Source organism: Rhinolophus ferrumequinum, chromosome 22 (genome assembly GCF_004115265.2).
Source record: "Rhinolophus ferrumequinum isolate MPI-CBG mRhiFer1 chromosome 22, mRhiFer1_v1.p, whole genome shotgun sequence".
Taxonomy (NCBI): domain Eukaryota; kingdom Metazoa; phylum Chordata; class Mammalia; order Chiroptera; family Rhinolophidae; genus Rhinolophus; species Rhinolophus ferrumequinum.
The window spans coordinates 31,101,362-31,115,703 of record NC_046305.1 but is presented as its reverse complement, the minus strand read 5'-3'; the positions used below and the strand labels follow the sequence as shown (position 1 = coordinate 31,115,703).

Below are 14,342 nucleotides of genomic sequence, written 5' to 3'. Positions count from 1 at the left end.
CCGCCCCAGGCACTCGCTCACCAGTCGTCAGTTGGCAGCTCACAGCAGCTCACAGCAGCCCTCGCCGGCTGCCAACCGCTCACGCTAGCTGCCGGCCACTCATGGAGGCACACGGTAGCCTATGGCAGCACATAACAGCTGGCTGCTGGCCACTTACGCTGGCTGCCAGCCACTCATGCTGGCCACCGGCCACTCATGGCAGCACACAGCAGCCCACGGCAGCACAGGGCAGTTCACCCCGACCTCTGGCTTCTTAGGGAGAGCTGTTGTTCACAATCTTAACTTTAGAGGGTGCAGCTCCCTCGCCCATGTGGGAATCGAACCAGCGGTCTTCGGCGTTAGGAGCGGCGCTCCAACCGCCTGAGCCACCAGGCCAGCCCTATTCTTAATTTTTTTAGGAACCTCCACACGGCCTTCCATAGCGGCTGCACCAATCTGCATTCCCATCAACAGTGCATGAGGGTTCCTTTTTCTCCACAGCCTCTCCAACACTTGCTACTATTTGTCTTGCTGATGATAGCCATTCTGACTGGGGTGAGGTGATACCTCACTGTGGTTTTTATTTGCATTTCTCTGATGATTAGTGGCATTGAGCATTCTTTCATCTGTCTATTGGCCATTTGCATGCCTTCTTTGGAGAAATGTCTATTCAGGTTCTCTGCCCATTTTTTAATTGGATTGTTTGTTTTTTTGTTATTGTTGAGTTGTATGAGTTCCTTATATATTTTGGATATTAGCCCCTTATCAGAGACGTTATTTGCAAAAATCTTCTCCCATTCGGTTGGTTGCCTCTTTATTTTGTCGATGGTTTTTTTTGCTGTAATAAGGCATTTTTTCAATGGAGTATGTAATAGCTACACTTGTTCCCTCCAAGTTTATTAACCAGGTAATCCCCTTCATTGTGTTGCTGCTGTGCTGTTGGTAGTAACCTTTCCAATTATTGCCTATGTTTGAAGTTCATCACATCATGAAAAATATTTTAAATCTTAAATCCTATTATAATTAACTTATTTTTACAGATCCCAAGATTGTTTCAAGATAAGAATATCTGTATGTATTTGTTAAAGGTTTTAAATGAAAATTGAAAAAAGATTGATAGAAAATCAATTGTGTTATCACAAGGAGAACTTCTGAAATTTGAAATACATCGTTTTAAAGTCTTTTTTTAAAAAGTGTTTTTCCCTATCTTGACTAAATAGAGCAAAGTACTTTCCTCTGAAAAGCTCTACAGAGATAGTATAATTTCCTATTACTGGCCTCAAAATGACCATGGTTACATGAATGCTTATGCACACAACAAGAATGCCACTGAGCATCCCCAAAGCAGCCGTATGTTTCAGGTAACTGCACAGGCTTCAGTGTAGAACAGAGCCTCGGCAGGCTGCCTGCACAACCTTTAGACTAATGTAAAAGACCCCAGTTTACAGAGCTCACCTTTCTGACCACCCTAATTAATAAAAAGCATCACCCCTTCTGACATCTTAATCAATCAGTCACAACGCAGTAACATTGTTACTGTCGATAACCTTCTGGGAAAGGAAGGGAGAGATGTCTGCAGCAGATGGGTAGTTGTGGAAAGAAGCAAGGCTGCCCTGTGGCCCAGCACTCAGTGACTTCTTTTGCACACATGTCAAGGAGACATGGATGAATTCTGGGGGATTAGCTGTGTTTCTCACTAATTAAAGGAAAGAAAATTTGGAAGATTTTTTTCAACCAAAGAAATACAAAATATCCCATCTTCCCGTTTGGTAACCAACCCCCTCTGAATCAGAATTCTTAACATAACAGCAGCAAATACAGCACTTGCCACACCCTTAGGTAGAAATGGCCATGAGTTTTCTCCAAGGATATCCAGGGGACTCATGGCTCTTTCACGTGTCATAAACCAAATCAGTCATTTTTAATTCATGATAATTGCACAGCACTTTCCAGAAATGCCAGAAAGTAAAGTAGGTATACTTTCATGGGATGTCTGATTTCATCTTAAATACTAATGAGAAACTTATCTTGGACTGGTGAGATGGAGTTTGAGGGAACAGATGATGCTGGCAATGTAAGATCCTATCTATTTTCCATTAAACTTTCAAAAGCAACAAAACTTCAAAAGTACCAAGCTGGTTAGCAACAAAAACAAATAGTTCTGGCCATCTCCAAAAGAAGAATAAGCAAGTAGCTCACACACTCATGTGCACACACACAGCAAAGTTTCAAGGTTGTTATGTCTTTTTTTTTTTTTAAGTTTTATTGAGGAATATAGGGGAACAGTGTGTTTTTCCAGGACCCATCAGCTCCAAGTCAAGTCATTGTTTTCAATCTAGTTGTGGAGGGCACATCTCACTGGCCCATGTGGGAATCGAACCAGTGACCTGGGTGTTATGAGCACTGCACTCTAACCAACTGAGCCAACTGGCTGCCCAGTTGTTATGTCTTTAGACAAATATCGTGTTTCCCCGAAAATAAGACCTCGCCAGACCATCAGGTCTAATGCATCTTTTGGAGAAAAAATTAATATAAGACCCGGTCTTATATTATATTATATAAGACCCGGTCTTATTAAAATAAGACCGGGTCTTATATTTTAAGTTTTGCTCCAAAAGATGCATTAGAGCTGATGGTCCAGCTAGGTCTTTTTTTCAGGGAAACACGGTATATTTATAAGATTTAAACAAATCTAAAGGTAAATACAAAAGACTCTTATAAGAGACCCCTGGATCCAGAAAAAATAACATGGAGTTTCTAAAACTAGGAGAAACAAAATAAGGAAGAATTTTCTGATAATGAGGTATAGGTTAGATTATTTCTAAGGTTTCTACTAATACTAGAATAATATTTCTGTAGCAAATGTGGGTCCCAAACTAACCTCCAGGTCAATTTTTCAGCACAAAACCTGCTTAGTTGCTGTTCTGTGCTTATCTAGACTGGGTGAGGGGAAGTGACATAAACCTGGAAGATTTGTGAGTTAAGGTGCTTTTCTAATAGTTGTAATATAACAGACAATTTTATAAAATATATTTTCTGGATTTACCTGTTCCCCACATACCAATACTTCGGATGGATGGATGGATGGATGAATGAATGAATGGATGAATGAGTAGGTGGGTGGATGGACAAAGTGATGGATAGACAGATAAACAAATAAAAGTCCGAAGGCAGTGTGGGGAGCCATGATTTCTTGATGCTTTGGAGCCTTGAAAACTGGCTCAGTTTATGATTAACTTGTTTCTGCTCCTGAGGCATTGTCTTGCCTGCACCTGGAGGGTGCTTGCAAATTGCTGAGGTATGCGGTGGGAACGGCCAGTTTCTCGGACACAGATCACTGATGGCTATCAGGATAATGGATAGATTCTGTCATGGGATAATTGCTTTTGGGGAGTTCTTTAGTGATTTTGTAAGTTTCTGGGTAGAAGTTAAAAATTTACTTTCTGTGAGGTAATGCACACTTGTGATTGTTAAACTGCGCGTACTCAAAGGGTATATAAACGGTGGTAGTGAATAAAGACGGTGCTTCAGGATCACTGAGGACCGGCCGCATCATCATTTTGTGTGAGTGTCTTTTTTCATTCCCACTCCCCTTTTCAGGTACTGTTCGATTCGTGACGGCTGGCTCGTCACAAGGCAGGATGGAGAACTTGCCTGCATAGCCAGCTTTTTGCTCTCACTCCTGGGGCCCAGGGACCACTGATAAAGGACAATCTGATGATCATCGCTGCTCTGGTTTCCATTCAAAGTGATGTAGTTTTGGGGCAAAGTTATGGTCTGATTTGGTCCTGCATTGGCAATTGGTGGGTGGTCCACAGTACTGTTGACTATTAGGGCTGTGGTTGTGGAGTTAGTGGCTCCATCTGAGTCTGTAACAGTCAACCTACAAAAAGGAGAGGAAGCCATTACGCTGCAAGAATATGCCACATCTTAAGGCAAAAGGTCAGCTTAGTTCATCCATGGTAAGTTCTCAGAACAGGTATAAAGAGAAATTTAAGAATTAAGCTGAGAAAAGAAAAGAGACCTGAGGGTTTTTTATATTTTTTGCTATTGCTTTGTTTTATTTTCACCTAGTCATGTTATAAATTCACATGACAGTTTTATCTTATGTGGGTTTCTGGTTAGTCTTTAAGATGCTGGGTGAAGAAACCATCCTCAGCCAACACAGAAGCTTCTCTAATAACTGGGACTAAGACTGTATCAGTTTAAGTCCTGTCTTCAGGCCTGAGCACACAGAGAGAGTAAATCACTCAAGAGTTTTCAAGTACAAAGCTTTTGGATTTTTCAATTTTTTCTTAGAGGACTTATAATAATTATGTTTTTAGGACACTTCTTCAAAGCAATCTTAGGATTTAGCACTTTCAAAAGATACTCTAAATATAAAAACAGAAGATAAAGAAAACTTTTCTCACACTCATAATAAACTGATTCTGATGTGCCATTGGATCAGTGAAATAAGGTCACTTCATCCTTATGTAAAGATGTTAGTTCAAAGCAGCAATGCATGCTAACCAGATGTCAACAGGAATGTGACATGAAGCTATGGGAAAAACAGGCCCATTTGCAGGTAAAGTACCTGTACAGGGTGCCTGTATGCTCAGCTTCCTCTCACACTGTCCCACAGGCTCCACACAACCCAGGTTCAAACTCCACATCTGGCCCTGACAGCAAACCAAACACCTAAGGTCCTTCCTCCCCAATCAGGCGAGGACACATTCTGGCCTTTAATGGAATTTCTTCCTGGTAAAATGAAGACAGCATCAATAACTAACTTCAACCAGATGGTGAAGAGTCATTAAATAAAAATGAGTCAAAACACCACAGAAAGTCCATTTCACTACATATAAATTTTACCCCAATACATAAGTGAAGTGCTACAGAGCAATTTTTAATAACATTTTTTCTGAAGTCCCAGTAGGCTTTTATATCTCAAAGTTCCCACAAGTGCACCTTAACAAAATCCTCAGATAAAAAAGAGACAATAATTTGGCAACATGTATCAAATGCCTTAAAAACATACACATGCTTCTGACCAGAAATTTTACTTGTACTCCAAAATTTAACAAAGGATGTTCACCCAGACATTGAAAAATGGGGCTGAATTAATAAACTACAATGCATTGGCATAGCATCATAAACAATGCTGCAGTATATTTAATGACATAGATATTCATGATAAATGGAGAATCCAAAAACATACATGAAAACTTGAAACAGGAGAGATGTGGCCTTGCAGACTGGGAATAAATAGACTCAGCAATAAATAGTACTCAGACAATTGGTTGATTAGCTAATAGGGAAAAATAAAATTAGATCTAACTACAGTAGAAATACAATCACTTCAAGATGAATAAAAATTTAACCATCAAAGACAAAACTTTGAAAGAAATAAAAATTTTAGAAGAAAATATAGGCGGTAGCTTGTAAAACATCCTATACATTTTAATCCAAATAAGAAAAAAAATGTTTTAAGTTTACGTATGCATAGAAAAAACCAAAAACATAAATACCAAACACTTAATGCTGTTTATTTACAGGCAGTAGAATTATGGGAGATATTTAATTTCCTTCTTTCTGCTTATAGATATATTCTGTTTTTTATTTTTATGGCAAACATGCATTATTCTTACTATAAGAAAATAAAACTATTTTTTAACTCCCGCATTATTACATTGTTAGTTTTCTTTGGAAACCTATATTTTGTTTGGATTGAGTATGGCTGCCAAACTGGTATACTAAAAACAAGTGCACGGACACCTCATCTGATACACAGATTGCAAGTAAGCAAATATAAAGATGTTCCACATCATGTATCATCAGAAAAATGTAAATTGAATCAATAACTACTGCCACACACCTATTAGAATGGCCAAAATCTGGCACAATGACAACACCAAATGCTGGTGAGGATGTGGAGCAACAGTAGCTCTCATTCATTGTTTGTGGGAATGCACCATGGTATAGTCACTACGGAAGAGAGTTTGGCGGTTTCTTACAAAACTAAACAGACTCTCACCATACGATCCAGCAATTATGCTCCTTGCTATTTACCCAAAGGGAGTAAAAACATTTACTCTCTACATCTGCCACCTCCCATGATCACATTAAAATTACAACTAAATTATAGAACTCCCTCAAGAATCATTGGAGGACTAGCTGAACAGAACACCTATAACTAAAGATTTAAGACGAGTCCACAATGGGGCGGTCAGATGGCTCAGTTGGTTAGAGTGCGAGCTCTGAACAACAGCGTTGCCAGTTCAATTCCTACATGGGCCAGTGAGCTGCACCCTCTACAACTAGATTGAAGACAAGGAGCTGCAGCTGAGCTTCTGGAGGGGCAGCTGGGTGGCTCAGCTGGTTAGAGCAGCTGGGTGGCTCAGCTGGTTAGAGCGCAAGCTTTCAACAACAAGGTTGCAGGTTCAATTCCCGCATGGGATGGTGGGCTGTGCCCCCTGCAACTAAGGATCGAAAACGGTGACTGGACTTGGAGCTGAGCAGCAAGGAGCTAGATGAAGGACAACGACTTGGAGCTAATGGGTCCTGGAGAAACACACTGTTCCCCAATATTCCCCAATAAAATTGTTTTATTTAAAAAAAGAAGAGGCCACATGGAGACTAATAGGAGGGGCAGAGATGCAAAACAGACTGACCCCAAACCCACAGGTAGTGGTTGAGCACCAGGAGGGACATCTATGTGGCAGAGGTCCTTCCTGAAAAGTGAAGGGTCCCAGCCCCATACTGGGCTCCCCAGTCCAGTGGTCCTCTGCCAGGAACAGGAGTCCCTACAACATCTGGTAGTGAAAATCAGTGAGGATTCCATCCGTCCATACTATGAGACAGAAAATGGCTGAAAACCCAAATGTCCTCTTAAGGGGCCCACACATAGACTCACTTGCAAGCACTCACCCTGGGCTCTGGTAGAGGGGCGACAACTCAAGAGGCACCAGAGACATATGGGGAAAGACTGAGCTGTTTGGCTTCAGAATGAGGGCTGGAGGGATAATCACTATTATCCCTGTTTGGAGCCTACCTCACGTGTAACCTACAGGAGGGCACCATCTTTCCTGTGTTGAGCTCTCACCCACAGGGTCAAATCTGAGACCTACTTGGTTTGGTAAAATCCACACCCACACCACCTTGGTGACTCCCTGGGACCCCACTCCACCCAGCTAACATAGCATCCTCCAGAGCACGCTCAGCTCCTGGATGGCCAGCCCTGCCCCCTCAAGCAGCAGGAGGCTTCTACAGCAACAGACACCCTGCAGTAGCCTGGAAAATTTTTGGTGGCAGCTCATCAGCCCCAGCTCACACGGTAGCCTTTCTTGGGTGACTCTCAAGGCTCTGTGGCCCTGAGGTGAGCAACAGCTGGCTGGAATGTTCTCAGGGCATTTTGCAGAGTGGCCACAGGCTCAGTGCTGGTGCAAGAACTGAATCTGCATTATCTTTGTAAAAACAACCAGCCACCTCCTGTGACTACCTGGGACCCTGCCCCACCCAACTCAAGTGGCATCGCGGGGACACTGTCAACCAGCCATGCCCACACACCGAAGGAGGCTCTTTCAGTGGCTGAGCCTTACAGACAGCCAGCAGGTGGCAACAGGCCTAGGGGGCCCTGGGCTTTTTGCTAAGCTGCCCCAGGCCTGATATTGGTGGCAGCCAACCTCAGTTCACAGCAAAGCAACCTCCACATGCTTCCAGATCCAACACAGGCAGCAACCAACTGCACATAGCTTTGTAGCTCCTACCAGCTAGCCCCGGCCAATCATAGGCAAGGCTGAAATTGACCTGCATGGGATCACCTCCCAAGAGGCACCAGAAACAACACACCCAGAGGCTGGCCTCTGCCACCCCAGAGCACCACCCAATTAGCCCCACAAGTGGCACACCCAAAGTGGGGTCTCAACAGGCACAACAGCCTGTTGGAGCAAATGCCTTTCTGAGGGGTCAGTCCCCACACAGCAGCTCATATGCTGTGGGTATAGCCAATCCTCACAGCCAGTCAGCATGGGAGTCAATCCCACCCACTGATGTACCAAAAGCAATCCAGGCTCAAGTACAACAGGAGAATATACACAACATACACAGGGACACTCCAGAAACACACACACAGGTAATCAGGCAGACTGTGCCACTGGACCACACAGGATACCTACTACATAAGGACACCTGACAAAGACTGACAGACATAGGATCTCTACATAATACACAGATGCAAAGACAGAGAGGCAGCCAGAATGAGGAAACAAAGAAACACGCCTCAAATAAAAGAACGGAGAACTCTTCAGAAATAAAACTAAATGAAACAGAGGCAACCAGCCTACCAGAAACAGAATTTAAAACACTGTTTATAGGAATGCTTAAGGAACTTAGTAAAAACTTCAACAAAGAGATAGGAAGCATAAAGAAAGACATAGAAAAGAACCAGTCAGAAATAAAGAATACAATAATTGAAACGAAGATTACACCATAAGGAATCAATAGCAGATTAGAAGAAGCAGAATGTCGAATTACTGATTTAGAAGACAACGTAGCAGAAAACACCTAATTGGAACACTGAAATAAAAAAGAATATTAAAAAATGAAGATAGTTTAAGGAACCTCTGGGACAACATCAAGTGTAACATTCACAACACAGGAGTATCCGAAAGAGAAGAGAGGGAACAAGGGATTGAGAACCTATTTGAAGAAATAATGACTGAAAACTTCCCTAACCTGGTGAAGAAAATAGACATACAAGGCTAGGAAGTATAGAGCATACCAAACAAGAAGAACTAAAACAGACGCACACCAAGACACATTATAATTAAATTGGCAAAGGTTAAAGACAAAGAGAAAATTCTAAAAGCAAGAAAAACAGCTAGTTACTTATAAGGGAGCTCCCATAGATTGTCAGCTGATTTCTCAACAGAACGTTTACAGGCCAGAAGGGATTGGCAGGAAATATTCAAAGTGATGACAAAGCCAGGAACTACAACCAAGACTAATCTACCCAGCAAGGCTATCATTTAAAATTGAAGGAGAGAAAAGGAGCTTCCCAGACAAGAAAAAGGTAAAGAAATTCATTATCACCAAGCCAGTATTACAAGAAATGTTAAAGCAACTTCCTTGAGAAGATAAAGGGGAAAAACAAAGAAGATTAAAAATAAGAATAATAAAATGGCAATAACTATGTACCTATCAATAATAACTTTAAATGTAAATGGATTAAATGCTCCAATCAAAAGACATAGGGTAGCTAAATGGATAAGAAAACATGACCCATGTGGAGGGGAACTGAGTTGTCTGGTTTCGGATGGAGGCTGGAGAGGCGGCTTTATCCTGGATGGAGGAGTTGGAGGAGGCCATTGTTTCTTTATTGAGCCTGCCCCTTCCCGGCATACGGATGCAGGCAGCTGCCATCTCTGAGTCTCTGCCATTCATTCACCATGCCAACTTTTGGGCACACCTAAGCAGCTTCCAGTGGCTTTTTCATACAAACCGCCTGCCTTAGCTCATGCTGCAGACTTTACTAGGGTGTCTCAAAGGTTCATAGAACTCAGACAAGCAGCATCTGGCTTGAGCATGTCCTGTACCTCTGGCTGAACAGCCCTAAGTGTGGCACTAGCAGCAGCCAGCCTTGGTTCATGCCTTGGCCTCTCAAGGCACTTCCAAGCATAGCACAGGCGGCAGCCATCCGCAGATTTCTCTGTGGCTCCTGCTGGCTGATCCCAGGTAGGGCACAGACTGTGGCTGAACTTGACCTACAGCCGATCCCCTCCAAGGTGGTCCCGGGGCTGGCACCCCCAGTTGCCAGCTTCAAAATGAGCTGGAGCATCACTGAGCCACTTCCAAGAACAACACACCCAAGGGGCAGATTGGGGAGGCACCAAAGTCCTGCTGAGGCAGATCCTGCTCTGTAGGGTCATCCCCTGCATAACAACTCTTCCACTGTAGTAAAGGCCAGGCCTCACAACCAGTGAGCCCAAAGGTTACTCCCTCCCATTGATATGCAATTATCAACCAAGGCTCAACTACAAGAGGAAGGCACACACAGCCCACACAAGGGACACACCTGGAGTACATGGCTCAGGGGACCAGATAGACTATGTAGAGCCCCACAGCACTATGTATCTGTCAATAATAACTTTAAATGTAAATGGATTAAATGCTCCAAAAGACATGGGGTAGCTAAATGTATAAGAAAACATGACCCATCATATGCTGTCTACAAGAGACCCACCTCAGATCAAAAGACACACATAGACTGAAAGTCAAGGGATGGAAAAAGATATTTCAAGCAAATGGAAACAAGGAAAAAGTTGGGCGGAGTAATATTTATGTCAGACAAAACAAACTTTATGTACCTACTACATAAGACCACTCTACTAAGACCAGAAGACATAGCAGCCTACCTAATACATAGAAACAAGCAAAGGGAGTCAGCCAAAATGGAGAGACAAAGAAGCATGTCTCAAATAAAAGAACAGAACAAAGCTCCAGAAAAAGAACAAACAAAAATGAGACAATCGATCTATCAGATGCAGAGTTCCAAACACTGGTTATAAGGATGCTCAATTAATCTCAGGGACTACTTTAACAAAGAGACAGGAAACATAAAAATGGAGATAGAAAACGAAAAAGAACTAGTCAGAAATAAAGAATACAATAACGGAAACGAAAAATACATTACAGGGAATTAACGGTAGATAAGATGAAGCAGAGGATCAAACCAGCGACATAGAAGATAAGGTAGCAGAAAACATGCAACCAGGACAGCAAAAACAAAAAAGAATCCAAAACATAGAGCAGAGTTTAAGGGGCTTCTGGGACATCAAACATACCAAAATTCGCATTATATGGGTACCAGAAGGAGAAGAGAGAGAACAAGGAATTGAAAACCTATTTGAAGAAATAATGACAGAAAACTTCCCTAACCTGATGAAGGAAATAGATACACATGATCGGACAATTAAGTTTGCAAACTTATTGCAATGATGTTGCTAACTTTTTTGATATCAGAGGGATTATTCATTATGAATTTGTACCAACTGGACAAACAGTTAATCAAGGTTACTATTTGGAAGTGCTGAAAAGGCTGTATGAAAAAGTTAGACGACCTGAACTTTTCACCAACAATTCATGGTTCTTGCATCACGACAATGCACCAGCTCACATGGCACTGTCTGTGAGGGAGTTTTTAGCCAGTAAACAAATAACTGTATTGGAACACCCTCCCTACTCACCTGATCTGGCCTCCAATGATTTCTTTCTTTATCCAAAGATAAAGAAAATATTGAAAAAAAGACATTTTGATGACATTCAGGACATCAAAGGTAATACAACAGCTCTGTTGGTTATTCCAGAAAAAGAATTCCAAAATTGCTTTGAAGGGTGAACTTAGTGCTAGCAATGGTGCATAGCTTCCCAAGGGGAGTACTTTGAAGGTGACTGTAGTGATACTCAGTAATGACGTATGCAGCACTTTTTCTAGGATAAGTTTGTGAACTTAATTGTCTGACTTTGTACAAGCCCAGGAAGCGCAGAGTCCCAAACAAGATGAACCCAAGGAGGCCAATACCAAGACACATCATAATTAAAACGCCAAAGGTTAAAGACAAAAAAGAGAATCTTATAAGCAACAAGAGAAAAGCAGTTACCTACAAGGGAGCCCCCATACGACTGTTGGCTGATTTCTCAACAGAAACTTTGCAGTTCAGAGGGTGTGACAGGAAATATTCAAAGTGATGAAAAGCAATGACATACAACCAAGATTATTCTATCCAGCAAAGCTATTATTTAGAATTGAAGGACAAATAAAGAGCTTCCCAGATAAGAAAAATCTAAAAGAATTCATCGCCACCAAACCAGTATTACAAGGAATCTTAGACGGATTTCTTTAAGATGGGAGGGGGGGTTAGGGATGGGCAAAAAGGGGAAGGGATTAAGAAGTACAAATTGGTTGTTACACAGTAGTCATGGGGATATAGGGTATAGCAAAAGGAATATAGTCAACAATATTGTAATAACTATGTACAGTGTCAGATGTGTACTAGATCTCTTGGGGTGACATGGGAGGGGGATTGGGAGCAGGGTGAAAAAGGTGAAGGGATTAAGAAATACAAATTGGGGCCAGCTGGATGGCTCATTGCTTAGAATTCAAGCTCTTAACAACAAGGTTGCTGGTTCAATTCCCGCATGGGATTGTGGGTTGTGCCCCCTGCAACTAAAGATTGATAACAGCGACTGGACTTGGAGCTGAGCTGTGCCCTCCACAACTAGACTGAAGGAAAATGACTTCACTTGGAGCTGACAGGCCCTAGAAAAACACACTGTTCCCAAATATATCCCAATAAAAAATTTTAAAAATAAGAAATACAAATTGGTAGTTACAAAATAGTCATGGGGATGCAAATATAGGGAATATAATCAATAATACGGTAATAACTATGTATAGTGCCTGGTGGTACTAGTCAGGGGGATCACTTCCTAAATTATATAATTGTCTAACCACTTGAAACTAATATAAAATAATATTGAATGTCAAGAGTAACTGAAAATTTAAAAGGGGGGAAGATCAATGATATTGTGATAGCATGGTACAGTGTCAGATGGTTACTGAATTTATCATGGTAATCACTTCTTTAGCATAGGGAATAAAATAAATAATGTATAGTGCTAGGTGGGTACTGTTGAATAACTATGATGTACACCTGAAACTAATATAATATTGTATGTTAGCTGTATTTTAATTTTTAAAAATCTTAAAAAAAAAATCTATGTGCCCAACATAGACGCACCTAAATATATACAACAAATATTGAATGGCATAAAGGGAGAGAATGACAGTAACACAATCATAGTAGGGGACTTTAACACCACATTGACACCAATGGACAGATCTTTCAGAAAGAAAGTCGACATGGAAACAGTGGCCTTAAATGACACACTAGGCCAGATGGATTTAATTGGTATTTTTAGAGCATTTCACCACAAAGCAGCAGAATAGACATTCTTTTCAAGTGCACATGGAACATTTTCCAAGAAAGACCACATGTTAGGCCACAGAACAAGTCTCAATAAATTTAAGAAGACTGAAATTGTATCAAGCATCTTCTCTGATCAAAATGGTATGAAACTAGAAATCAATTATAAAAAGAAAACTGAAAAAATACACAAACACATGAGGCTAAATAACATGCTACTAAACAATGATTGGGTCAACAATGAGATCAAGGAAAAAATCAAAAGATACCTTAAGACAAATGAAAATGAAAACAGAACAACCCACAATCTATGGGACATAGTTAAAGCAGTCCTAAGAGGCAAATTCATAGCAGGCGTACCTAAAGAAACAAGAAAAATCTCAAATGAACACTCTAACTTTACTTTTAAAAGAACTGGAAAAAGAATAGCAAACAAAGCTCAAGTGAATACAAGTAAGGAAATAATAAAGATCAGAGTGGAAATAAATAAAATAGAGGCTAAAAAAAAATACAAAAGATCAATGAAACCAAGATCTGGTCTTTGAAAAGATAACAAAATTGATAAAACTTTAACCAGACTCAAAAAGGAAAAAAAGAGAGGACCTAAATAAATAAAATCAGGAATGAATGAGAAGAAGTGACAACAGACACCACAGAAATGCCAAAAAAAATTAAAAAAACACTAGGAGCAATTATATACCAACAAATTGGACAATTTGGAAGAAATGGATAAATTCCTAGAAGCATATAATCTTCCAAGGCTGAATCAAGAAGAAACAGAAAATCTGAACCAACTGATTATTACTAATGAAATTGAATCAGAAATCAACAAGCTTTCAAAAAACAAAAGGCCTGGATAAGATGGCTTCACAGGTAAATTTTACCAAACATTAAAAAAAGAATTAACACCGTTCTTCTCAAACTATTCCCAAAAAGTGAAGAGGAGGAAAAGCTCCCAAGCTCACCCTACTAGGCCACCATTGCCCTGATTCCAAAACCAAACAAAGACATTGCAACAAAAGAAAACTATAGGCCAATATCCCTGATGAATATAGATGCAAAAATCTTCAACAAAATATTAGTAAACTAAATTCAGCAATACATTTTAAAAAATTATACACCATGATCAAGTGGGATTTACTCCTGGGATGCAAGGTTGGTTCAATATCCGCAAATCAATTAAAGTGATACACCATATAACAAAAAGAAAAATAGAAATCATATAAATATATCAATAGATGCAGAAAAAGTTGTCGGAGCCTGCCGACAAGGCGAACGGTCCTGAAGTGGGGAGCGAGGATTGAGAAAAAAGAAGACAAGAGACAAAGATGGGATCGGGAGGGCAAGCAGTTCTCATTAGACTGCTGCCCCTGCTTTATTTTACAGTTCTCTTTTATG

At 40.8% G+C, this 14,342-nt stretch overlaps 1 protein-coding gene across 1 annotated transcript in view; it reads right to left on the bottom strand.

Moving 5' to 3' along the window:
* KIAA0319 (KIAA0319 ortholog) overlaps positions 1-14,342 on the bottom strand; it is a 73,559-nt gene that overhangs the window by 22,829 nt on the left and 36,388 nt on the right. The window contains 1 exon segment of the mRNA XM_033093440.1: positions 3,634-3,862. Within this exon segment, the coding sequence (XP_032949331.1) occupies positions 3,634-3,862 (229 nt within the window).